The sequence below is a fragment of the Copidosoma floridanum genome, unplaced genomic scaffold (genome assembly GCF_036245765.1).
Source record: "Copidosoma floridanum isolate Cflo_tuat_1 unplaced genomic scaffold, Cflo_Japanese_pri ptg000030l, whole genome shotgun sequence".
Lineage (NCBI taxonomy): Eukaryota > Metazoa > Arthropoda > Insecta > Hymenoptera > Encyrtidae > Copidosoma > Copidosoma floridanum.
Genome location: NW_028321907.1, coordinates 25,758,392 through 25,784,469, shown reverse-complemented (window position 1 = coordinate 25,784,469; position 26,078 = coordinate 25,758,392). Strand labels below are relative to the sequence as shown.

Sequence of the window (26,078 nt, the reverse complement as noted above, 5' to 3'; positions counted from 1 at the left end):
CACACTACCCGGAGCGCTTACTGGTTGCTTTGTTTATTATTTAAAAAAATAACTAACGCAAGTACCAATCACCACACAACCCGGAACGCTCACTGGTTGCTTTGTCAATTATTATAATAAATGTAATAACAGAAGCGCCAATCCCCACACAACCCGGGGCGCTTACTGGCAGCTTTGTTTATTAATATAATAAATAAAATAACAGAAGCGCTAATCCCCACACTACCCGGAGCGCTTACTGGTTGCTTTGTTTTTTAACATAATAAATAAAATAACACAAGCGCCAATCCCCACACAACCCGGGGCGCTTACTGGCCGCTTTGTTTATTAATATAATAAATAAAATAACAGAAGCGCCAATCCCCACACTACCCGGAGCGCTTACTGGTTGCTTTGTTTATTATTTAAAAAAATAATTAACGCAAGTACCAATCACCACACAACCCGGAGCGCTTACTGGCCGCTTTGTTTATTATTTAAAAAAATAATTAACGCAAGTACCAATCACCACACAACCCGGAGCGCTTACTAGTGGCTTTGTTAATTGATATAATAAACAAAATAACACAAGCACCAATCCCCACACAACCCAAGGCGCTTACTGGCTGCTTTGTTTTTTAATATAATAAATAAAATAACACAAGCGCCAATCCCCACACAACCCGGGGCGTTTACTGGCCGCTTTGTTTTTTAATATTATAAATAAAATACCACAAACGCCAATCCCCACACAACCTGGGGCGTTTACTGGCCGCTTTGTTTCTGAATATAATAAATAAAATAACAGAAGCGCCAATCCTCACACAACCCGAGGCGCTTACTGGCCGCTTTGTTTTTTAATATAATAAATAAAATAACAGAAGCGCCAATCCCCTCACAACCCGGGGCGCTTACTGGTCTCTTTATTTATTTAGAATAAATTAAATAACACAAGCGCCAATCCTAACTCAACCCGGGGCGCTTACTGGTCTCTTTATTTATTTAGAATAAATTAAATAACACAAGCGCCAATCCCCACTCAACCCGGGGCGCTTACTGGTTGCTTTGTCAATTATTATAATAAATAAAATAACAGAAGCGCCAATCCCCACACAACCCGGGGCTCTTATTGGCCGCTTTGTTTATTAATATAATAAATAAAATAACAGAAGCGCCAATCCCCACACAACCCTTTGCGCTTACTGGCCGCTTTGTTCATTAATATAATAAATAAAATAACAGAAGCGCCAATCCCCACACTACCCGGAGCGCTTACTGGTTGCTTTGTTTATTATTTAAAAAAATAATTAACGAAAGTACTAATCACCACTTAACCCGGAACGCTCACTGGTTGCTTTATCAATTATTATAATAAATAAAATAACAGAAGCGCCAATCCCCACACAACCCAGAGCGCCTACTGGTTGCTTCGTTAATTAATATAACAAATAAAATAACACAAGCACCAATCCCCACACAACCCGAGGCGCTTACTGGCCACTATGTTTTTTAATATAATAAATAAAATAACAGGAGCGCCAATCCTCACACAACCCGGGGCACTTACTGGTCTCTTTATTTATTTAGAATAAATTAAATAACACAAGCACCAATCCCCACTCAACCCGGGTTGCTTACTAGTTGCTTTGTCAATTATTATAATAAATAAAATAACAGAAGCGCCAATCCCCACACAACCCGGGGCGCTTACTGGTTGCTTTGTCAATTATTATAATAAAATAACAGAAGCGCCAATCTCCACACAACCCGGGGCGCTTACTGGCCGCTTTGTTGATTAATATAATAAATTCAATAACAGAAGCGCCAATCCCCACACAACCTGGGGCGCTTACTGGCCGCTTTGTTAATTAATATAATAAATAAAATAACAGAAGCGCCAATCACCCCACAACCCGGAGCGCTTACTGGCCGCTTTGTTTATTAATATAGTAAATAATATAACAGAAGCGCCAATCCCCACACTACCCGGGGCGCTTACTGGTTGCATTATTTGTTTGAAGAAAGCATCAAATGATAAAAAAAATTAAGCGACACTAGAAGATGCTCTTTATAGTTTGGTGATGGGCATTCGTGTTATTACTTTATAAATTTTATTAATTTTTGAAATCATCATCTAACGCTCCGGAATGTTATTCCTTATTTTATTCATTCAATTAATAAACAAAGCGGCCAGTAAGTGCCTTGGGTTGTGTGGGGATTGGCGCTTCTGTTATTTTATTTATTATATTAAAAAACAAAGCAGCCAGTAAGCGCCCCGGGTTGTGTGGGGATTGGCGCTTCTGTTATTTTATTTATTATAATTATTGACATAGCATTCAGTAAGCGCTCATGGTTGAGTGGGGATTGGCACTTGTGTTATTTAATTTATTCTAAATAAATAAAGAGACCAGTAAGCTCTCCGGGTTGTGTGAAGATTGGCGCTTGTGTTATTTTATTTATTCAATTAAAAAACAAAGCGGCCAGAAAGCGCCCCAAATTGTGTGGGGATTGGTACTTGCGTTAATTATTCTTTTAAATAATTAACAAAGCGGCAAGTAAGCGCCTTGGGTTGTGTGGGGATTGGTGCTTGTGTTATTTTATTTATTATATTAAAAAACAAAGCTGCCAGTAAGCGCCCCGGGTTGTGTGGGGTTTGGTGCTTGCGATATTGTTTATTGTATTTCATTAATCATTAAACCTTGTGATACTGCTTTTAGGCGATTGGTACTTGCGTTAATTATTTTTTTAAATAATAAACAAAGCGGCCAGTAAACGCTCCGGGTTGTGTGGTGATTGGTCCTTGCGTTAATTATTTTTTTAAATAATAAACAAAGTGGCCAGTAAGCGCCCCGGGTTGTGTGGGGATTGGCGCTTGTGTTATTTTATTTATTATATTTGAAAACAAAGCGGCCAGTAAGCGCCCCGGGTTGTGTGGGGATCGGCGCTTGTGTTATTTTATTAATTATATTAAAAAACAAAGCGGCGGCCAGTAAGCACCCCGGGTTGTGTGGGGATTGGCGCTTGTGTTATTCTTTTTATTATATTAAAAAACAAAGCGGCCAGTAAGCGCCCCGGGTTGTGTGGGGTTTGGCGCTTGCGTTATTGTTTATTGTATTTTATTAATCATTAAACCTTGTGATACTGCTTTCAGGCGATTGGTACTTGCGTTAATTATTTTTTTAAATAATAAACAAAGCGGCCAGTAAACGCTCCGGGTTGTGTGGTGATTGGTACTTGCGTTAATTATTTTTTTAAATAATAAACAAAGCGGCAAGTAAGCGCCCTGGGTTGTGTGGGGATAGGCGCTTGTGTTATTTTATTAATTATATTAAAAATCAAAGCGGCGGCCAGTAAGCGCCCCGGGTTGTGTGGGGATTGGCGCTTGTGTTATTTTATTTATTATATTAAAAAACAAAGCGGCCAGTAAGCGCCCTGGGTTGTGTGGGGTTAGGCGCTTGCGTTATTGTTTATTGTATTTTATTAATCATTAAACCTTGTGATACTGCTTTTAGGCGATTGGTACTTGCGTTAATTATTTTTTTAAATAATAAACAAAGTGGCTAGTAAACGCTCCAGGTTGTGTGGTGATTGGTACTTGCGTTAATTATTTTTTTAAATAATAAACAAAGCGGCAAGTAAGCTTCCCGGGTTGTGTGGGGATTGGTACTTGAGTTAATTATTTTTTTAAATAATAAACAAAGTGGCCAGTAAGCGCCCTGGGTTGTGTGGGGATTGGCGCTTGTGTTATTTTATTTATTATATTAAAAAACAAAGCGGCCAGTAAGCGCCTCGGGTTCTGTAGGGATTGGCGCTTGTGTTATTTCATTTATTATATTAAAAAACAAAGCGGCCAGTAAGCGCCCCGGGTTGTTTGGGGATTGGCGCTTGTGTTATTTTATTTATTATATTAAAAAACAAAGCGGCCAGTAAGCGCCCTGGGTTGTGTGGGGATTGGCGCTTGTGTTATTTTATTTATTATGTTAAAAAACAAAGCGGCCAGTAAGCGCTCCGGGTTGTGTGGTGATTGGTACTTGCGTTAATTATTTTTTTAAATAATAAACAAAGCGGCAAGTAAGCGCCCCGGGTTGTGTGGGGATTGGCGCTTGTGTTATTTTATTTATTATATTAAAAAACAAAGCGGCCAGTAAGCGCCCCGGGTTGTGTGGGGATTGGCGCTTGTGTTATTTGATTTATTATATTAAAAAACAAAGCGGCTAGTAAGCGCTCCGGGTTGTGTGGTGATTGGTACTTGCGTTAATTATTTTTTTAAATAATAAACAAAGCGGCAAGTAAGCGCCCCGGGTTCTGTGGGGATTGGCGCTTGTGTTATTTTATTTATTATATTAAAAAACAAAGCGGCCAGTAAGCGATCCGGGTTGTGTGGTGATTGGTACTTGCGTTAATTATCTTTCTAAATAATAAACAAAGCGGCCAGTAAACGCTCTGGGTTGTGTGGTGATTGGTACTTGCGTTAATTATTTTTTAAAAAAATAAACAAAGCGGCAAGTGAGCGCCCCGGGTTTTGTGGGGATTTGCGCTCGTGTTATTTTATTTATTATATTAAAAAACAAAGCGGCCAGTAAGCGCCCCGGGTTGTTTGGGGATTGGCGCTTGTGTTATTTGATTTATTATATTAAAAAACAAAGCGGCCAGTTAGCGCCCCGGGTTGTGTGGGGATTGGCGCTTGCGTTAATTATTTTTTTAAATAATAAACAAAGTGGCCAGTAAGCGCCCCGGGTTGTGTGGGGATTGGCGCTTGTGTTATTTTATTTATTATATTTGAAAACAAAGCGGCCAGTAAGCGCCCCGGGTTGTGTGGGGATCGGCGCTTGTGTTATTTTATTAATTATATTAAAAAACAAAGCGGCGGCCAGTAAGCACCCCGGGTTGTGTGGGGATTGGCGCTTGTGTTATTCTTTTTATTATATTAAAAAACAAAGCGGCCAGTAAGCGCCCCGGGTTGTGTGGGGTTTGGCGCTTGCGTTATTGTTTATTGTATTTTATTAATCATTAAACCTTGTGATACTGCTTTCAGGCGATTGGTACTTGCGTTAATTATTTTTTTAAATAATAAACAAAGCGGCCAGTAAACGCTCCGGGTTGTGTGGTGATTGGTACTTGCGTTAATTATTTTTTTAAATAATAAACAAAGCGGCAAGTAAGCGCCCTGGGTTGTGTGGGGATAGGCGCTTGTGTTATTTTATTAATTATATTAAAAATCAAAGCGGCGGCCAGTAAGCGCCCCGGGTTGTGTGGGGATTGGCGCTTGTGTTATTTTATTTATTATATTAAAAAACAAAGCGGCCAGTAAGCGCCCTGGGTTGTGTGGGGTTAGGCGCTTGCGTTATTGTTTATTGTATTTTATTAATCATTAAACCTTGTGATACTGCTTTTAGGCGATTGGTACTTGCGTTAATTATTTTTTTAAATAATAAACAAAGCGGCTAGTAAACGCTCCAGGTTGTGTGGTGATTGGTACTTGCGTTAATTATTTTTTTAAATAATAAACAAAGCGGCAAGTAAGCTTCCCGGGTTGTGTGGGGATTGGTACTTGAGTTAATTATTTTTTTAAATAATAAACAAAGTGGCCAGTAAGCGCCCTGGGTTGTGTGGGGATTGGCGCTTGTGTTATTTTATTTATTATATTAAAAAACAAAGCGGCCAGTAAGCGCCTCGGGTTCTGTAGGGATTGGCGCTTGTGTTATTTCATTTATTATATTAAAAAACAAAGCGGCCAGTAAGCGCCCCGGGTTGTTTGGGGATTGGCGCTTGTGTTATTTTATTTATTATATTAAAAAACAAAGCGGCCAGTAAGCGCCCTGGGTTGTGTGGGGATTGGCGCTTGTGTTATTTTATTTATTATGTTAAAAAACAAAGCGGCCAGTAAGCGCTCCGGGTTGTGTGGTGATTGGTACTTGCGTTAATTATTTTTTTAAATAATAAACAAAGCGGCAAGTAAGCGCCCTGGGTTGTGTGGGGATTGGCGCTTGTGTTATTTTATTTATTATATTAAAAAACAAAGCGGCCAGTAAGCGCCCCGGGTTGTGTGGGGATTGGCGCTTGTGTTATTTGATTTATTATATTAAAAAACAAAGCGGCTAGTAAGCGCTCCGGGTTGTGTGGTGATTGGTACTTGCGTTAATTATTTTTTTAAATAATAAACAAAGCGGCAAGTAAGCGCCCCGGGTTCTGTGGGGATTGGCGCTTGTGTTATTTTATTTATTATATTAAAAAACAAAGCGGCCAGTAAGCGATCCGGGTTGTGTGGTGATTGGTACTTGCGTTAATTATCTTTCTAAATAATAAACAAAGCGGCCAGTAAACGCTCTGGGTTGTGTGGTGATTGGTACTTGCGTTAATTATTTTTTAAAAAAATAAACAAAGCGGCAAGTAAGCGCCCCGGGTTTTGTGGGGATTTGCGCTCGTGTTATTTTATTTATTATATTAAAAAACAAAGCGGCCAGTAAGCGCCCCGGGTTGTTTGGGGATTGGCGCTTGTGTTATTTGATTTATTATATTAAAAAACAAAGCGGCCAGTTAGCGCCCCGGGTTGTGTGGGGATTGGCGCTTGTGTTATTTTATTTATTATATTAAAAAACAAAGCGGCCAGTAAGCGCCCCGGGTTGTGTGGGGATTGGCGCTTGCGTTATTGATTATTGTATTTTATTAATTATTAAAGCTTGTGATACTGCTTTTAGGCGCGTTGGGTTATTGGGTTAAATAGCTCAGGATTAATTTATCAAGTTATGGTGTATGAAATGTTGTCGAGTTATCTGGGGTTTTAGCGTCTTGCTCCATATAGCCAATTTGAATTTTCCGCAAGTTCGGCAGTCACTTTTGAGAGCGCTGGCTGTACTGCTTTTTTTTAGTTGTGTTGTTATTTGTTTCTTGAATAACAACAAATATTAAAATTTCGCGCGTAATGAATAAATGTCAGTCCACAGTGTTTGCCACAATAGATTCAAGATATTAGATTCTCAAGTTGAATAATCGGTACCTATTGACGAATAAATTTTTCCTTGAGTTTAAAGTATGTAATTCATGTATGTGTGTGTGTATCGACCCAAAAGCTGAATAACTTATAACTTATAATTAATAGATTAATACCTACTAAAGTTTTCGGAACGGAGCACTGGACCAAAATTCACTAGACAAAAGTTACTAGATTCTCTTACTCAGTAAGTCAATTCATTATTTACAAACTTTGTGACATTTAATTACATTAGTTTATATATCTCCGTAATCTACAAATAAGGAGGAATCGAATCACATAGGTAGAATTGGATTTTAACCCACTTTAGCACTTAAAACAAAGTTTTTTATACTTCAGCGCTGCGCCTAATTTTGACTTTTAATTTTGCAAATATCTCGCAAACTACCATAGAGATATAAGGATAAAGTGCGCTCACTATACTAATGTACGTGAGGGGGAGCGATACGGTAAAAGAAAGAGATGGTCGCCGAGTGTCCTCTCCATCTTTTTTTAGCTGAGCGCTGTGATTGGCTGAATGGCTGCTGCTCAAGGGGGTATTCTGGCCGTCAGCGGCAGTCATTAGATTCGTTCACCTTACAATTCAGGGACGGTCGGGGACAGTGTGGGCGAGTCGGAGACGAAAGTGAACAAGTGTTTTTCTCCGATCGTCCGCGATCGTCCCTGACCGTACACGATGCGCAGTTGTACACGTTAGGTTAGGTCAATGCTGTATGTAAACAATAGTTCGTAAATAAAGAAGTGCAAATACAAACAAGTTTGTTTACTTTTTGCATTAACCTAACCTAACGTGTACAACTGCACATCGCGTACGGTCAGGGACGATCGCGGACGATCGGAGAAGAGCACTTGTTCACTTTCGTCTCCGACTCGCCCACACTGTCCCCGACCGTCCCTGGATTGTAAGGTGAACGAATCTACTGACATAGGTTATTGTCTCTTGAGCATCAGCCAATCACAGTGCTCGGGTAGAAAGAGACTGAGAGGACACTCGGCAACCATCTCTTTCTTTTACCGTATCGCTGTATTCAGCCTCTAGCGCACTCTATCCTTATATCTCTATGCAAACTACTGATCCGCAAATAAAAATTCAAGTGGACGATAAATCCGCAAGTAAGGAGAAATCATTCAAGCCCTGAATGAGTGCAAAATATTAATATTTAATATTTACGGTCGCCAACTTCAAAGTCTCATGCCTGGCGCCTGCGAGATTGGAAATTGGCAGAACCCAGCAGTATAGCCGGGATAGCCACCACCTTAAAAAAAAAAAACTAGAATGAAACTTTAATTATACATCAATAATATCTTAGATTCCTGTGAATTTTAAGGTTTCTTAATTACTGTGAGAGTTGCGGCTGCAGGTAGGCTGGTCTAAATTCTCGACAATCCTCAGGCATCAGCTCTTGGTCTATTGTTTCCACGTTGCTCCACATAAAGCGTAAATACTGTTTGTAGATTGTATTGTAGACCATTTGTAGAGACTAGACTAGATGCTTAAGGTCAGCCCTTGCAGATGCAAGTCATACAAGAATTTTAGGACGTGTTAGATATAGTGAGTAGCTCGTGTAATTTATCAGTAGAAGGAAGTAAGTGCAGGAAGACAATAGAATGTGAGACTGATTTTTTAAAACTAAAAAATTACGGCGAGATGCTGCGACTTATCTGCAAACGTTTTAATTCAAGCGTGCGTGGCCTCACCACTTCTTCCATACCGATGCCTGAAATTAATCCACCAGTTCTCTATACCGGAGTTGGTAGATTTATATGTATATTTAGTTTGTATCTTACATAATATTTAAAATGTGTTCCATGTTAATAACTTTTTTTACTCTTAGTCTGAACTCACGAATAATAAATTTTTTTTAGCAAAAATGATGTTTAGAAGATATCTTATAACTAATTGTTTGGAGTGTATCAGATGTCACTTAATCATTGTGTTGTTAACATGGGTATTCTGTTTGTTTCTATTCTAATTTTGTTGTGTCAAAACTCAAAATTTAAAATCATATTTTGTAGTGAGAGTTTGTATTGCTAATTTAACTTTGTTTCTTGAGGGTCTTTAAACGAAAATGTAATGAAAGCAAAAAATAAAGATAACACCTCGACTGGTGTAGATAAAGTATCGTAACTATTTACGTGCTGGGACCGTACCATGTAACTATTTTTCTGTACATTGGCCTATGTTATAACACTGGCCCCCGAAGCGAAAAAAAGTTATATGGTACGGCCACTGGTTATGATGAATCCCATAGACATATAAAAAATAAACGGCGCTGAAGCACAGTTAGAAAGAGACACAATATTGAACGTGTATATCTGTCTCTCTCTCTCTCTCTCGCGTTGCTAACGGTGGGGAGGTTGCATCAACTGGCCTTATTTTACTGACCCCCACCTTTGGCAATGTGCGAGAGAAACAGATTTTTACGTTCGATGTTGTGTCTCTTTCTACTCGTGCTTTAGCGCCGTACATAAGGACGAGCAGTCTACATTTCTTATATGTCTATGATAAATTCTTCATCCACGTAAAAGAGAAAAGTTCAAAATGTATTACCGTGCCAAAAAATTAATGTTATGTTGAAACATATCAGGAATGCACACAGTTGTTTTTAATTTTTACATTTGGCAAAGGCAATTTTTGAAAAAAAAAATTGTAAAACATCAATAGTTTAACGATCTCTGAACAGAGAACAAGGTTAGGTTGCCTTTAGTTATTATTAGGGTCTACACGCACAAAAATGCTAGTTCTCAAAGCCTGTATGCATACGCTGCCAGTGTTCAAGTAACGCGTGGGTTCTTAGTTCTTAGTTCTTAGTTCAATTCGCACTAACTACAATCTACAGATTAAATAATATAATGATAAATTTCATTAAAAAAAAAATTACCAAATTTATAGCCCCTTTATAATATAAATGAAAAAATTTACGACTTAGCAATTATCAATGATGTGTTTTTATTATTTTTATATGTACAGATAACTTTTAAAACTCTTGAAGCCTTTTGAGTAACCGTATGTTAAAAATAACAATGAATGGATATTAGAGACCAAAATTAAGCATTTAGAAGCTTTCAGAAGCAGCCTGCACATTAAACTCTGACATTGTGTTGTGGGAGCCTGATCGGCCGGCTCTCGCAGCTCCTCTTAACAAGCTTTAATAACTCACCGCTGTGGCGAGCTGTATACATCCGAAATATATCTTTCGACATACTTATCGTTGTGTTATGGCAGCTCAACCGTACGTAACAATCTTTAACGCAAACAGACCCAAATAGTCATGCAATAATAGCCCACGCGTTACTTGAACACTGTCAGAGTATGCAAACGGGCTTTGAGAACTAGCATTTTTTTTGCGTGTAGTATGAATGTGTTGGACTAACAAATAACATTTTTATAGATACCTCAGACAAAAGGAAGACACTCGACAAAAAATCAAGCCTTGCTAAGCATTTTTCAAAAATACAACAATTACTGTCGTAAAGTTTTAAGTTATTGGTATAAGAGAAAGTGTGCGGTAAAGGAGTTGGTACACTGGTGGCAGTTTAATTTGTTGAGTGGGAAATTCAAATATTCTATTCCCATTGGCTGATTCCATCGCATAACCTCTTTCATTGGTAAATTTTATACTTCCCGCTCTACGAATTCAACTGCCTCCAGTGTACATCCGCGCGGGCCGGGCTAACTCCCCGTTTTTCGTCTCTCTGAATAATACTCCCAATACAACTTAGTTCTACTAATGTCAGAACCTCTACTTTTTTACGTATTAACGTGATTTTCGTGCATATAGAAAGTACACATTACATTATACAGACACAACACGCCCAATAGGTATTACACTCTTGTTTCATGTTACGCCGTGGCGCTTCGACGCAACTCTTACGCGCGAGTACTTAAATATAACGTGCAGCGTGTAAACAGCGAATGTGTTAGTGCGTTTAGTAATATTTTTAGACAATTAAAATATTGAAAATTATGTACCAGTACCTTACGTAACTATACTGGATAATTCAACGTCGACAGATCTCCTGCAATGGCCATTGTAGTAGATAACCCAATATGCAGATTTTCACTGTAAAAAAATTCTTTAAGAATACGCGAATGTCCCTAATAAAATAATCCTTTTAAAATTCTTATATTATTTAAAAAGGTGACTAAAAGAATTTTTATTAAAGTGAACGAAGTGTTCTTTTGGTATTCTTTAAACAATCTTATGTAATACTGTAGTATGGAAGATATAGTGAACTTTTTAATGAAAAAAACACTTACAAAATTTTTGTGCTGTGAGAAAATATTCATAAATTGCAATAGTGGAAATCGTACTTGACACTTTATTGTATTTTTGATGGTAAAAAAAAAATTTGTATTGCATTTGGATGTCAAAATAATCCGTATTTACGTCTTTGTTTTATAAATATACGTCGTTATAAAATATTTTTAATGTAATAATAATCAAGTCATGAAGAAATATTCTTATCAAATATTCCCTGTCTGTGACTATCGCATGAGATCTCACCTAAGATCTCAGGTAGCTATCTCATGCCCTAAAAATTTACTATCAGTCAAAAATTATCAGCTATTATTTTATCTATTAATTGAAGCTGTATTTATAGCTATAATTGCCCCTGGTAGCACAGTTAATGCAATTCTTATGCAATTCTTACGCAAAGTTTCGTTTAGTAAATAAATTGCATAAGACGATGCTTGGTCTGCTTCCGCAGAATTACATGAATCTGCTGCAAGGTACAGGTGCAAGACACTTGCCCAAGAAGTGCACAAGATTTGCATTCAGTTACTTGCATTAATTTTTTCACTTTAACGTACTCGTAAGTGCATCAGACGTGCACAAGAAGTGTACTCAGACGCATGTGCACGACACTTGCGCAAGAAGTGCGTCAGACTTGCATAAAGTTGCTTCCATTAATTTTTTCATTTCAGTGCACTCGCAAGTACATCAAACGTGCACAGGAAGTGCAAAGGGGCGCATACGCACGATACTTGCGCAAGAAGTGCGTCAGACTTGCATAAATTTTTTCAGTTTGGTGCACTTACAAGTGAATCAGACTTGCACAAGAAGTGCATAGAGACGTGTGCTTACGTCGCTTGCACAACAAGTGTGTAAGACTAGCATACAATTATTTGCATTAATTTATTGGACTTTAATGCACTCGCAAGTGCATCAGGCGTGTACAAGAAGAGCAGGGACACGCTTGCACAGTAATTATTTTACATCACTGTCATTGATTTATATTTTTTAAAAATCATTGTTGTAACTAAGTGTTCTATTTTTGAATAATTATTAAAGAATCTTTTTTTATTAAAAATATAAGTTATTTTAATTATTAAAAATAATTTTTAAAATAATAATAATAATAATAATAATTATAGCTATAGCAATAATAGTAGTATAATAACTATAAGAAAGCGAAATGACTAAATTTAAATCTACCACATTATGAACTGTCGATATTGCCATCGATACATCGATCCCAACTCTCAATCAAGTGTTCGTTGTTGTCCAACAGAAACCTCAAGATAACTGATGTACCCATAGAGGTATAAGAATAGAGGAGAAAAGGGGGCGTGATATGCGACAGCAGAATTCGCTACGTAACGAGGCATCTGTCTTTGTCTGGCAGTTATGTTATTGGTCGAGTCATACATGAGATTGAATCAACTGTAGGATTCAGGACGAAGAAGTAGCCAATAACGTGGCTTTGGCAACAAGGACAGATGCCCCGTTACACTTAGTTATGCTGTCGCTGCCGCTAATGGGCTAGTATAGCGCTTTTCCCCTCTATTCTTATACCTCTATGGATGTACCAATAGAAAAAGTATAGCTAGAGTCTAGCTGCTAGACGATAAAAACGGACATGACTTATAAGTACATCGAATTCATGCAAGCCCAAAGGTAAGATACTTGTATACATACATGTCTATCTAATTCTGTCATAAGTACATTTTTAAGTTCTTGGCTGTTAGGCTGCAGTCACATGGAGCGCAATAGAGCGAGCAGGATAGGAAGTTCTCCATAAGTGGCTGTGTTAAGTCTATTGCGCCGCGCAATAGGGCTATCCTTCAGCGCAATAAACTTAACACAGCCGCTTATGGAGAAATTCCTTTCTTGCTTGCTCTATTGTACTCCATGTGAACAATAGCTTAGGGTGCAGTTCCATGGTACAAAATAGAGCTCCGTAATAGACTGTCCGCAATAGAAACAGCCAATCAGAGCTATTTCGGAGAGGCAAAGTTCACTATGGTCCCATGTGCAGGAAAGACTGATGCGTAATCCATGCAGGCCGGCGAGTGCGAGTGAGAGGGTCGAAGTATCTCTTTCTCACTCGCACTCACGGGCGTAAATGAGTTACGCATTGGTCGTTCCTGCACATGTGACCATAGCGAACTTTACCTCTCCGAAATAGAATAACATAACCAGCTGATCAACGGTAATTGTTTGTTTTTGTTGGTATGTTTTGGAGCTCAGTGTAAAATGTCTGACATGAAAACTAGTGTCCTACAGAAAATTATACTAACCGTAACAACCATTTATGTAAAAAAACCCATCTCCTTTCAAAAAATAAAAATCCGTCAAAACATACTGAAGCTGGTTTTGGTACAGTGCTCTCGACAGTGGCACCCAAAAAAGCGCGAAGTTCAAATTGGCTACATCAAGCAAGACGGGAAAACCCAGATAACACGACAGTATTTTATACATAACAAATTAATAAATAAACCCCAAGCTATTTAACCCAATAACCCGGTGAGCCTACTGGTCGCTTTGTTATTAAATAAATAAATTAAATAACACAAGCACCAATCACCACACAACCCGGGGCGCTTACTGGTTGCTTTGTTATTAAATAAATAAATTAAATAACACAAGCGGCAATCCCCACACGACCCAGGGCGCTTACTGGACGCTTGTGTTATTAAATAAATTAATTAAATAACACAAGCGCCAATCCCCACATGACCCGGGGCACTGACTGGTCGCTTTCATATTAAATAAATAAATTAAATAACACAAGCACCAATCACCACAAAACCCGTGGCGCTTACTGGTCGCTTTGTTTTTTTAAATAAATTAATTTAATAACGCAAGCACCAATCCCCACACAACCCGTGGCGCTTACTGGTCACTTTGCCATTAAATAAATAAATTAAATAACTCAAGCGCCAATTTCCACATGACCTGGGGCGCTTACTGGTCGCTTTGTTATTGAATAAATAAATTTAATAACACAAGCGCCAATCCCCACACATCCGGGGCGCTTGACGGTCACTTTGTTATTAAATAAATTAATTTAATAAAGCAAACACCAATCACCACACAACCTGGGGCGCTTACTAGGCGCTTTGTTATTAAATAAATAAATTAAAAAACACGAGCGCCAATCCCTGCACAACCCGGGGCGCTTACTGGTCGCTTTATTAATTAATATAGTGAATTAAATAACACGAGCTTCAATCCCCACACAACTCGAAGTGCTTACTTGTCCCTTTGTTAATTAATATAATAAATTAAATAACACGATTGCCAATCCCTTTACAATCTTGCGTGCTTACTGGTCACTATTCTAATTATTTAAGCTGTAAATAACAGTAAAAGCAGTAATGTTTATGTGGTATAAGCGCTTGCGTCATTGAGTTATGATTTTTTCATAAAATTAATGGTTAAGCAAATAAGTGCCTCCGGTTGCCTGGTAGCATTGTTGCTTATGTTTTAATTGAAAGCTTTATTAGATTTATAGTGGCCAGTAAGTGCTTCGAGTTGTCTAATAAGTGGTGCTCGTAATATTTAATTTAATAAATTATTATTAAAGCGGCCAGTAGGCGCCCCGGGTTGTGTGGGGATTGGCGCTTGTGTTATCTAATTTGTTTATTAATAAAGCGATAAGTAAGCGCTTCGGATCATGTGGTGATTGGCGCTTTTGTTATTTAATTTATTTATTTAATAACATAGCGACCAGTAAGCGCTCCGGGTCATGTGGGGATGGGCGCTTGTGTTACTTAATTTTTTTATTTAATAACAAAGCGACAAGTAAGCGCCCTGGCTTGTTTGGGGATTTGCGCTCGTGGTATTAAATTTATTTATTTAATAACAAAGCGACCAGTAAGCGCTCCAGGTCGTGTGGGCATTGGCGCTTGTGTTATTTAATTTATTTATTTAATAACAAATCGACCAGTAGGCTCACCGGGTTATTGGGTTAAATAGCTTGGGGTTTATATAATAATTTGTTATGTATGAAATACTGTCGTGTTATCTGGGTTTTCACGTCATGCTACATATAGCCAATTTAAACTTTGAGCCACTTTAGGTGCCACTGTCGCGAGCAGTGCTCTCTACAATGGCACCCAAAGGAGCGCGAAGTTCAAATTGGCTACACCACATAACCTGGGGCGCTGATTGGTCGACTTATTAATAAATAAATAAATTTAATAACACAAGTGCCAATCCCCACACGACTCAGGGCGCTAATTGGTTGACTTATTAATAAATAAATAAATTTAATAACACAAGCGCCAATCCCCACACGACCCAGGGCGCTTACTGGTCACTATCTTAATTATTTAAGCTATAAATAACAGTAAAATCAGTAATGTTTACATGGTATTAGAACTTGCGTCATTGATTGGCGCTTGTGTTATATCATTTATTTATTTAATAAGAACGCGGCTGGTAAGTGCCCCAGGTTGTGTGGGGATTGGCGCTTGTGTTATTTAATTTATTTATTTAATAACAAAGTGACTAGTAAGCGCCCCGGGTTGTGTGGGGATTGGTGTTTGTGTTACTCTGCAATATATGTCTATACGAGAATGAAATACTAAAATAGCTAAAATAATATAGAGTGCATTTATCTGATCATCGCGAAAAAGTGTTTTGTAGTCAATAAAGGGTACACAATTAAATTGGGCAAAGTTTTGTAAGTGTTAGAAATAACCCCAGCGGAAATTTAAAAACGTAACAAAATGTTAGAAAAAGTGAACATGTGTAATAATATGCCGTAACTTGCAAGAAAATGTAAGAAAATGTAAGGAACTGTAATAGTCTCATGGATTTCGGACGTTTCTTACCCACCTGAAAAAGAAAGACAGAATTCTATGTGTGATTACTTCTGTAATACCTTCAGGAAAGCCATGTGGCATTACATATGGTTTTACGTATGGCATTACATAAGGGGTTCTAGCTTGGTAATGCCATATGTAATTGCATTTGAAAAAACACATAGAATTACGAATTGCAAAAAGGAAAAAAATTTTGTCATCTAGAAATAATTGCAGAATAATACTGTAATTCGTCATTTACTGTGGACAATTAGTGTTACCATATGGATGATAACTCAAAAACAAGAGGATTCAAGTTATATTTCAGGAATAAAAAAAAATATTAAAAAAAAGAATTTTTTTTCTACAAAAGTAGTCAGCTGAACCCCCTTGTTTTGGAGTTATCATCCCGATGGTAAGATGAACTGTTGTCAGCAAATAACTTATTAAGGGAGCTATTTACATAGACATTTTTTGCTTATTTCATTGTGAACGTTCATATTGAAAAAGGGGTTCCACTGTTCCGCTAAACTCAAATTGAGTGAACAGACTGAGCAGACGTATACTGTGTTCTCTGTCAGTCAACATAGTTGCGACCATAGGCTTTGTTGCCTGATAGAAAAAGAGGTATAGGTCTGTTCAGTCTGTTCACTCACTTTGAGTTTAGCGGAACAGGGAAAACCCCTTTTCAATATGAAAGTTCACAATGAAATAAGTAAAAAATGTCTATGTGAATAGCTCCATGGTATTTTGCAGTTATTTCTAGATAATAGAAATATTTTCTATTTCCAATTAGTAATTCCATGTGTTTTTCCATATGGAATTACATATGGCATCACCAAGCTAAAACCCTTTATGTAATGCCATATGTAAAAACATGTGTAATGCCATATGGCTTTCCTGAAAGTTTTACAGAAGTAATTCTACGTAGAATTCCGACATTTTTTTCAGGTGGGTTACACTTTATTATGTTGTGTTACGTTTTTTTACATTTTCTTACGTTTTAATACGATTTACCACATGCTGTTACACTTATAATTTTTCATAATAGTTACTCAAGTTTTTTTTATTTAAGGCAAATTTAATTCGAAAATGTAAGGAAATGTGCCTAAAAGTTATCAATGATAATAAAATATAAAAAAGTTTAATAAACTGCAAAAAACTGTAAGCTGTTATAAAACATTACAGATGAGAACACTTCCTTAGAGTTTATTAGAGTTTACTACAGTTGCTTTTTCACGCGATTCAAGTGTCTTTTTAGAATTATAATAAAATGTAACGAATCGTAAGACGATGTGTTGGGTTGTAGTTGACTATAATCAAACGTAACAAAACGTAACAAACTGTAACTGTGGTCCGAAATCCAACCAAACTGTACATTACATCACAGAAAGTTACGGTTTGCTACGTTTTTCCACACTAACTTTTTCCGTTGGAGGAGGTGATCAGGGACAAACTTGAATTTTTGCCGCCCCAACGCCATCAAGCTTGCCGCCCCTTGTATGGGAGCAAAATTTAAGTTTGAAAAAATGAATACAAAAAATCTGTTTGACTTGACTGAATTAATTCCTTTTCTGCAACTCAGCCCTAAAGTGAACTATTATACAATTTGCTTATAGTTGACCTTTTTTTTTTAACTACACAACCTTTTGTTAACAAATCAATTTAAAATTTTCGAGTTATTGTATTACACTAATTTCTAATTCTGCAAAGTTACGACTTATATCGCTATTTACGACGAATAAAAACTGTTTTTAGGCTTATTAGTTTAAAATGAACCTGTCGCCAGAGGGACGGAGGTTTTACCGAACCTGCGGTTTGCCCATGGGTGCATTCCACATGTATTTTAAGGCAATTCCACGCCACTCGACATGTAGGACCTCCATATACACGCTCCCTTAATCGCGAACGCAACCTTAAAAACACTTGCAAAATGCAGTTCGTGTTAATGCGCCTTTATTACTTACGCATCAGTTGAAACAGCTGACAACCGTAGAACAGTAGAAGAAGCTATTAGATTTATACATAGTATATGGTTCAGGTTGTTTTTGTTTATCGAACGGTTTATATCAATTTTTTTTTAACTGTAGCATTGCTAAATAAACATTTTAAATTTTTTTTTTTTTTTTTTTCAAAGCTTTTTTCGTGATAGTCAGTGACTATGTGAATTTGCTAAAGTGTTTAGTTGTTGTAATCACGAAGAGCTAATCTGAGTTGTATAGAAAGGGTAACCTCAATCGTTATTAACTTTTGTGACTTTTTTTTTCGATATTGTAAACACCCAACAAATCTTTCGTAATTGAAATTTAGTCTCAGGTCTATATTACTTGTTAGCTATGAGTCGCCCAGAAAAATTGAGTGGTGCTCAATATAAAAAAATTGCAAAAAAAAAAAGCTTAGCCTTGGAGAAAAAGTCATTTCTAAGACTCCTAAATTAGATAATTTTTTTCCTAAAAAAGATGAGTCTTTAATTCGACCTACTGTTGATGATAGTAAGTATAACAAACAAATCTTTGATGACAATCCTAGAACTGTGCACATTCGCGCTTGAGCCAAATTTGCTGAGTAGATATGATTCGATTAACATCGTTCGTTTGTTTATCATTCGCTAATCACTCGGTCTTCCCTGTGTTTGATTACACATATAGATATATTCAGGTTCAAAGATCAGGCAAACGCAAGGCATTCGCGGCGACTCAAAGTCGTCCGAGTTCGTTCCCAAAAAAAAGTGTTCTCAGTTAAGTTCGGATGAATTCGAGCCACCGCAGGTTGCCCGCGTTTGTCCGCGTTGGTCCTGATCATACCTTATAATATGCACTCTATATTTAAGCCACAAATGTACTTTAACTTTTGATTAAGAGTGGTCCAATACACAAATAATAAAATAATCCGCGAACGAATGACGCCAATAAAACGCTCCTGCGCAAGCATATATACATACATAAAACGTCTCTTTGTCGAGTTTAATGGGATCAATGTATATTTACTTTTATTTTGATGATGCATAAGATTTTTTCAGGGTCCCGAGATTGTAGGCAAACGCGGACGACCCACGGTGGCCCGAAACCGCCTACTTAGGCGGTTTTAGGCCACTGCGGGTCGCCCGCGTTTTCCCAATCTCGGGATCCCGAACATATCTATGAACTTTTTGAATAAAATTTATAATTTTTAAATCTGTAAGAAATCTAAAAAAAAACGAATTAGTGTTTGATGTATCCTAATTAACTAAAATACATCGTTCCAGATGATCTCACTGCAAATGAAAAAGATAGTAGAAATCTAAATACTATTGATGAATCAACATTACACAATAGTGAAGCAGTTTGCCAAGAAAGTATCATGCCAATATTAAATTTTGCAGTATTGAATTCAATTAAAGATAAGGACAACAAACCAACTGAAAGTTCAAATAGCGTATTAGTTGCAAGTATACCTTCTCGAGAGCCTAATAAACTTATCAACGATGATCTGGCTTATTGGACGATAAACGAAGAAACGATAACTGAAATATGTCGTCATGGTTTTAACCAAAATAAAAATATTGATTTTTCTGTGTCTAAGCGGCTTATCTACGATCGTAATTGATATTTGAGTTATTCAATTTTTTCAAGAACCATAATTAACGGTCAAGTGCAATAGCGTTCGTGGGTAATTTATTCATTAAGTGCCAATGCTATTTTTTGTGGCCCATGCAAGTTATTTGGTGAATCACAGCCCTTAACTACAGGCTATTCTGACTGGAGTAATGTGCATCAACGTGTTAAAGAGCACGAAGAATCTCGCGCACATAAAACAAACGTGATTACATTTTTAAATAGAAGTAAAGTAACAAATACAGTTAATAATTATTTGCAAATCCAAATTGAAACCGAGATAAATTATTGGCGTAATGTTTTACGGCGCGTTATTGCTGTGATAAAATCATTGGCACCGAGAGGCTTAGCTTTTAGAGGAAAACATGAATTATTTGGATCTCTTGATAACGGCAATTATATGATGCTTTTAGAGCTTATAGCTGAGTTTGATCCTTTTCTCAAGAATCATATAGAGTCACGTGGTAATCAAGGAAGTGGAAAAATTTCTTATCTATCATCTACTATTTGTGAAGAAATAATAAACTTGATGGTTGAACATTTGTTAAAAAAAATAGTTGATGAGGGTAAGAAAGCAAAATATTTTTTAATAAGCGTTGATTCCACACCTGACATCTCACACACTGATCAACTCACATTCATTTTACGATACGTTGATACAACAGGCCCACCAAAAAAAAGATTTATCAAATTTATATCAGACTGTGGGCATAAATCTAAAGACTTGGCGGAAACTGTTTTAAATACCATACGAGAACTCGATTTGGATATTTAAAATTATAGAAGTCAATCGTACGACAACGCAAGTAATATGTTAGGTGCTTATTAATTCAGGGTTACAAGCTCGCATTAAAAAAGTCAACCCATTGGCTGAATATATTCCGTGTGCAGTGCACTCTTTAAATTTAGTTGGTTCATGTGCCGTCGAATCTTGCTCCATGGCAGCCCAATTTTTTTCTGCTGTGCAACATCTATATGCATTTTTTTCCGCTTCCACGCATAGATGGAAAGTTTTAATATAAAAATATAGTGAAAAAATATAAATTATAAATAAAAATTATAGTGAAAAATCTCTCTTTATCAAGATGGTCGGCTAGTCACGATGCTTGCAAAGCTTTAAATAATTTTTGGACAGATATTTTTAAAGTACTATCTGAATTATCCGTGAGCGAGATTGAAAACGCCGACACGCGATGCGAAGCATCTCGAATTTACACTTTACTCAAATCTTTAGAATATTGTTTTCTATCTCTTGTTTGGAGTGACATTTTAAATAGATTTAATGCTGTAAGTAAACAATTACAATCACCGACTACATCATTATCGTCAGCTGTATTATTATACCAATCATTGATTGAATTTGTTGTCAAAATGAGGTCAAACGAGGTTTTTAAAATATATAAACATAAAGCTATAGACAAATACGGAATGGACCAGTATAAATCTGAGAAAGGAAGAGCACGAAAACGTAAAGTTCCATTTGACGAGAAAAAAGAAAACGATACTTTCTTTTCTGCAAGCGATGATATGCGCATTAGTGTGTATTTCGTGATTTTAGACGCATTAAAAATTAATTTTGAAGAACGCCTTGCAGCCTACATAAAAATAAATGAGCGCTTTAATTTTCAACTTAATTGCATGTCTTAAATGCCAATGAAATAGAACTCAAGGCCACTAATCCTTTAAATATTTATCCACAAGACTTGGAATCATCACTAAGTGTGGAATGTATTCATTTTGGATCATATTTGAAAACATTTGAAAAAAAGGATTTCTGTCCTCTCGAACTATGTAAAATAATATATGATAATAATTTAATTGATATTTATCCTAACGTGTACATTGCACTATGTACGTATTTATGCATGATGATTAGCAATTGTTCAGGTGAAAGATCGTTTTCAGTACTCCGTAGAATAAAAAACTATTTAAGAGCTAGTCAAAATGACGAAAGACTGAATGCTTTAGCTTTGCTATGTATTAAAGCCGAATTAAATAAAGAACAAGATTACGATAGCTTGATTGATGATTTCGCCGTAAAAAAATCTAGAAACGTCTTGCTATAAAAAATATTATGGTTAGAAAAAAATATACTAAACTTGTTTTGTAAAATCTTTCATGCTTAATTTAATTGCGAGATAACCTTATATATACATATATATATGTATGAAAAGAATTTAATGAAAATAAATATAATATTTATTTACAAATAATGTAGTTTTAATACATAGTTACTTTCAAAAAACATATATATTAAAGTAATTAAAAAAAAAAAATTTTACGCGATTGCCGCCTACCTGCGAGTTTGCCGCCCCTACGTCATTGCGTTGTTGGCGTAGGCCAAAGTCCGCCTCTGAAGGTGATGTTATAGTGATTTTAACATATTCAAAATGATCCACCCATCATGGCTAAGAAGTGTAGTAGTGATTGCTGCCCCCCCTCACTAAACATTCAATCCAAAGATATGGTCCATATTTTGTTGGCTGCTTTTAGTGATTTCTCTTCTGCATGGTTCTTGTTTTTCCCTTAACCATTTACTCTAGTCAGATAGTGGGGTAAAGTGTAGCTCACTTGATTAAGTGCTAATAGCTGCTTTTATAGACTTGGCTCCTGCGTAAAACTTTCTTGGCCAAAGTTAATGACCAGAGTAGATGGTCGAAAGAGAAACAACCATGCAAAAGAGCAGTCACTAAAAGCAGTTAGTATCATTTGTTCAGGTGCGTGTGTGGTTTAAGTCGATGTCCATTGGAGCTTGTACGATTAAGGGGGCCTTAGCGGGAGGATTTAGGAGGTCACAGGTAGCTTAATTGATAGATAAAAACACGCTGATTCCAATGGTTTCCTTATTAACCCCTCTAAAACCCTGGAAAATTTTGAGATATTTGCTCTTCAAGTTCGTAAATTATACATAGCCTCTCATGGAGCAACGTGAAAATATCGGTATTTTCTAACAATAATCGAGGAGTTACATATCAGGACTGTAACTGTTTTATAGAAAAACATCTCAGCTTTCAGATGGTACCTTCAAAAATATAGGTAAGCCTGGAAATATTTGAGATATTTCGTAAAGTATTGATCAAGTCATTAAACTAGCAGGGTCATGACGGGATGCCATCTTATTTTTTGTAAGGTGCGTGCTTCTGAATATTTCAGAATTACACTGCAAGTACTTACATAGGATTCATTTCATTTGTAACTCTTTTTTAATCGTGTTCTCCTATGGATTACTTACACTTATTTTTTTTTTAATAAAATAGAACATTAAAAAATTTTAACTGCAATTATTTTTTCATTTCATCACAAATTGCGTCAATAATTTCAATATTTGAAGTAACTCTTACTTTATTATTTACACCAGAGATGAGTAGAGAGATTGCTAACGCCAATGCTACGGCGTGAGACAACTTTTTTCCACTGATCGGGGCGACCCGCCGCAGCCAGCCGTCGAACCAAGGCGCACATTGTTCGAGAGTGCGAGACTCGTATCAAAGAGCGTGCGCCTACAAGAAGAGAAGTGGATTCGCGTGGAAATGAGCATATAGGCGCACATTTTGGCGACACGTAGAAGGGGTATACCGAATGTGTACCTACGAGGAGAGGAGTGGAAATGTTGACTATAGCTATATATCTGAACGCACAGCCAAAACAAGCGACGACACGAGTTTTTCTCTTTTGACTGCAACCGAGTATATGCTATATATATTTAACTGACTCTTGCTCTCTCGCTCTTGCTTGAATGTTATCTATCAATCTTAAATTCGATTAAATCGTGAAACTAAATGCTCATAATTATATGCACAGAATTTGATATCAAAACATTTTTTTTTTTTCCGTACGTTAATACTTAATTTGAAGTCTATTATTATTTTGAAAAAATGTTCAGCTAATTTTTTTAAGGATAACAGTTCAGCTATAACCACTGGTTAATTATTTTTCCTCATCATAATTGTTATGAACTGTAGGACAAGCCCCGGAGGTTATCGATGAACATATGTGACTTTAGGATCTCCTTCCCTCGAAGCTTCGATAGCTAAGGTAATAAGGGCTTATGCCACTACAGTTCTTGTTTAGCTATCTGAGGATCGATTCCAACTGTCGGCAAATTTTTTTTTAACGTGATTCATCATTCTAGTTTATTTTATTTTTATTTATGTTTTGTTAAAATTTATAAATAATATTAATACCTTTGAAAATTATGCAACAAAAATCTGAACAGTAATGAAAAACAGATCTTATATATCAAGTTAACTGTTATGTTACTAAAAATTTTTACCTGGTAGTTACAACCAGTTGTCACTTACATTATGAATTTTAAAAAAGTAAAAGTTTAAAGCTTGAACATAATTTTCGGTAATTTATAAGATCTGTTTTTTATTACTGTTCAGATTTTTGTTGCATAATTTTCAAAGGTATTAAGTTTTGATATTTACATACGCTAATTAAAAGTTTGGTTAAGAACCAACATTATGTAATTGACATTGAAATTCATATTTATTTAACACAATAAGTATAGCTGCTAGGTATACCTAAAAGTTTTTTACAACAAAAGACGGAAAATAAATGTTTAGGGAGTTTTATGTAAGTTTTCTTGTGCCTTCGAAGATTATGATTATTGTATAGATAGATAAAAATATCGATCAGAACAGCTTCATCATTTCTTGGAAAAAAAAAAAACTAAAAATTAATGAAAATTATGTATAAGGATTTTTTCTCTCTTACTCTAGATGTTAATAATTTCTTGGGAGTTTTAAATGTAAGAATTATACTCATATCCTAAGAAATTATTTTATTATTATGAAATTCCGAAATGGCCATGCTAACGATAAGTATCAGCTTATGAAATTATTTAATGTAATTAGTATTTAAAAAACGTATTTAGATGTATAGGGAAAAAAGGGTTTGTTAATATTATTTATAAATTTCAATGAAACAAATTAAAAATAAAATAAACTAGAATGATGAATCACGTTAAACAAAAATTTGCCGACAGTTGGAATCGATCCTCAGATAGCAAAACAAGAACTGTAGTGGCATAAGCCCTTATTACCTTAGCTATCGAAGCTTTGAGGGAAGGAGATCTTAAAGTCACATATGTTCATCGATAACCTCCGGGGCTTGTCCTACAGTTCATAACAATTATGATGAGGAAAAATAATTAACCAGTGGTTATAGCTGAACTGTTATCCTTAAAAAAATTAGCTGAACATTTTTTCAAAATAATAATAGACTTCAAATTAAGTATTAACGTACGGAAAAAAAAAAAAAATGTTTTGATATCAAATTCTGTGCATATAATTATGAGCATTTAGTTTCACGATTTAATCGAATTTAAGATTGATAGATAACATTCAAGCAAGAGCGAGAGAGCAAGAGTCAGTTAAATATATGTAGCAAATACTCGGTTGCAGTCAAAAGAGAAAAACTTGTGTCGTCGCTGGCTTTGGCTGTGCGTTCAGATATATAGCTATAGTCAACATTTCCACTCCTCTCCTCGTAGGTACACATTCGGTATACCCCTTCTACGTGTCGCCAAAATGTGCGCCTATATGCTCATTTCCACGCGAATCCACTTCTCTTCTTGTAGGCGCACGCTCTTTGATACGAGTCTCGCACTCTCGAACAATGTGCGCCTTGGTTCGACGGCTGGCCGCGGCGGGTCGCCCCGATCAGTGGAAAAAAGTTGTCTCACGCCGTAGCATTGGCGTTAGCAATCTCTCTACTCATGTCTGTTTACACTCATGGATAATAATAAGGTGATACCATTTGTAGGATCTTTTTTATATGCATCTACTAATACTTCTGTTGATATCGATTCTTTGGCCATTTTATAAATTATCTTATTAACAATACCTTTTGATACACTTAATATTTGTTTGTTATCATCAATTTCTTTTTTATTTATTTTTTGCTGTTGCAAAATCATTTCAGCATCCTGCAAGTCTTGATGACTCTTACAGTTTTTATAACACGAAAAGACTAATTCTAAATAAAACGCTCCGTCCGTGATAGAAGCTGCTGTTTGTTGACCATAAGTACGGGATTTATCATATACACCGTGTATCGAAAATGAGTGAGGAAAACTATACTACGCGATAAACCTAGTCAAGAGTGATAGAAAAGCTCTTTACAAAATTTTGATTTGATGCGCATTCTCCGAGGTATTGACAAATTAACATTAATAATTTCGGCCAATCACAGAGCGCTTAGCGTTGGGGGGCGGGCTCTCAGTGCCGGTAGTGTAATCGACTCGTTATGGAGGGTGCAGTGGTGAGGAGGTGCCTAGGGAAAAAGAAGGTTGGTACGCAGAGTGTAGCTTTATCGACTGCAGAAAATCAATGAGTCGTCGAACCGCAGGGTAATGCAAACACTGCTAAAATGAATGAGGATGTAGCAATAATAGAGGGATAATAAAAGAATGCTCTTGGTAGTAATAATCTGAATAACCAATTCGCTTGTCTCCAAATTTTTAGCACATCTT

The 26,078-nt window shown here is 36.4% G+C and overlaps 1 protein-coding gene across 1 annotated transcript in view; it reads left to right on the top strand.

Moving 5' to 3' along the window:
* Window positions 1-8,310: 8,310 nt before the first annotated feature.
* The window catches only part of Aldh (Aldehyde dehydrogenase), a 121,483-nt gene continuing 103,715 nt past the window's right edge, over window positions 8,311-26,078 (top strand). The window contains exon 1 of the mRNA XM_089596266.1: window positions 8,311-8,720. Coding sequence (XP_089452392.1) covers window positions 8,619-8,720 — 102 coding nt within the window. The 5' untranslated portion in view covers window positions 8,311-8,618. The remainder of the gene's footprint in view (window positions 8,721-26,078) is intronic.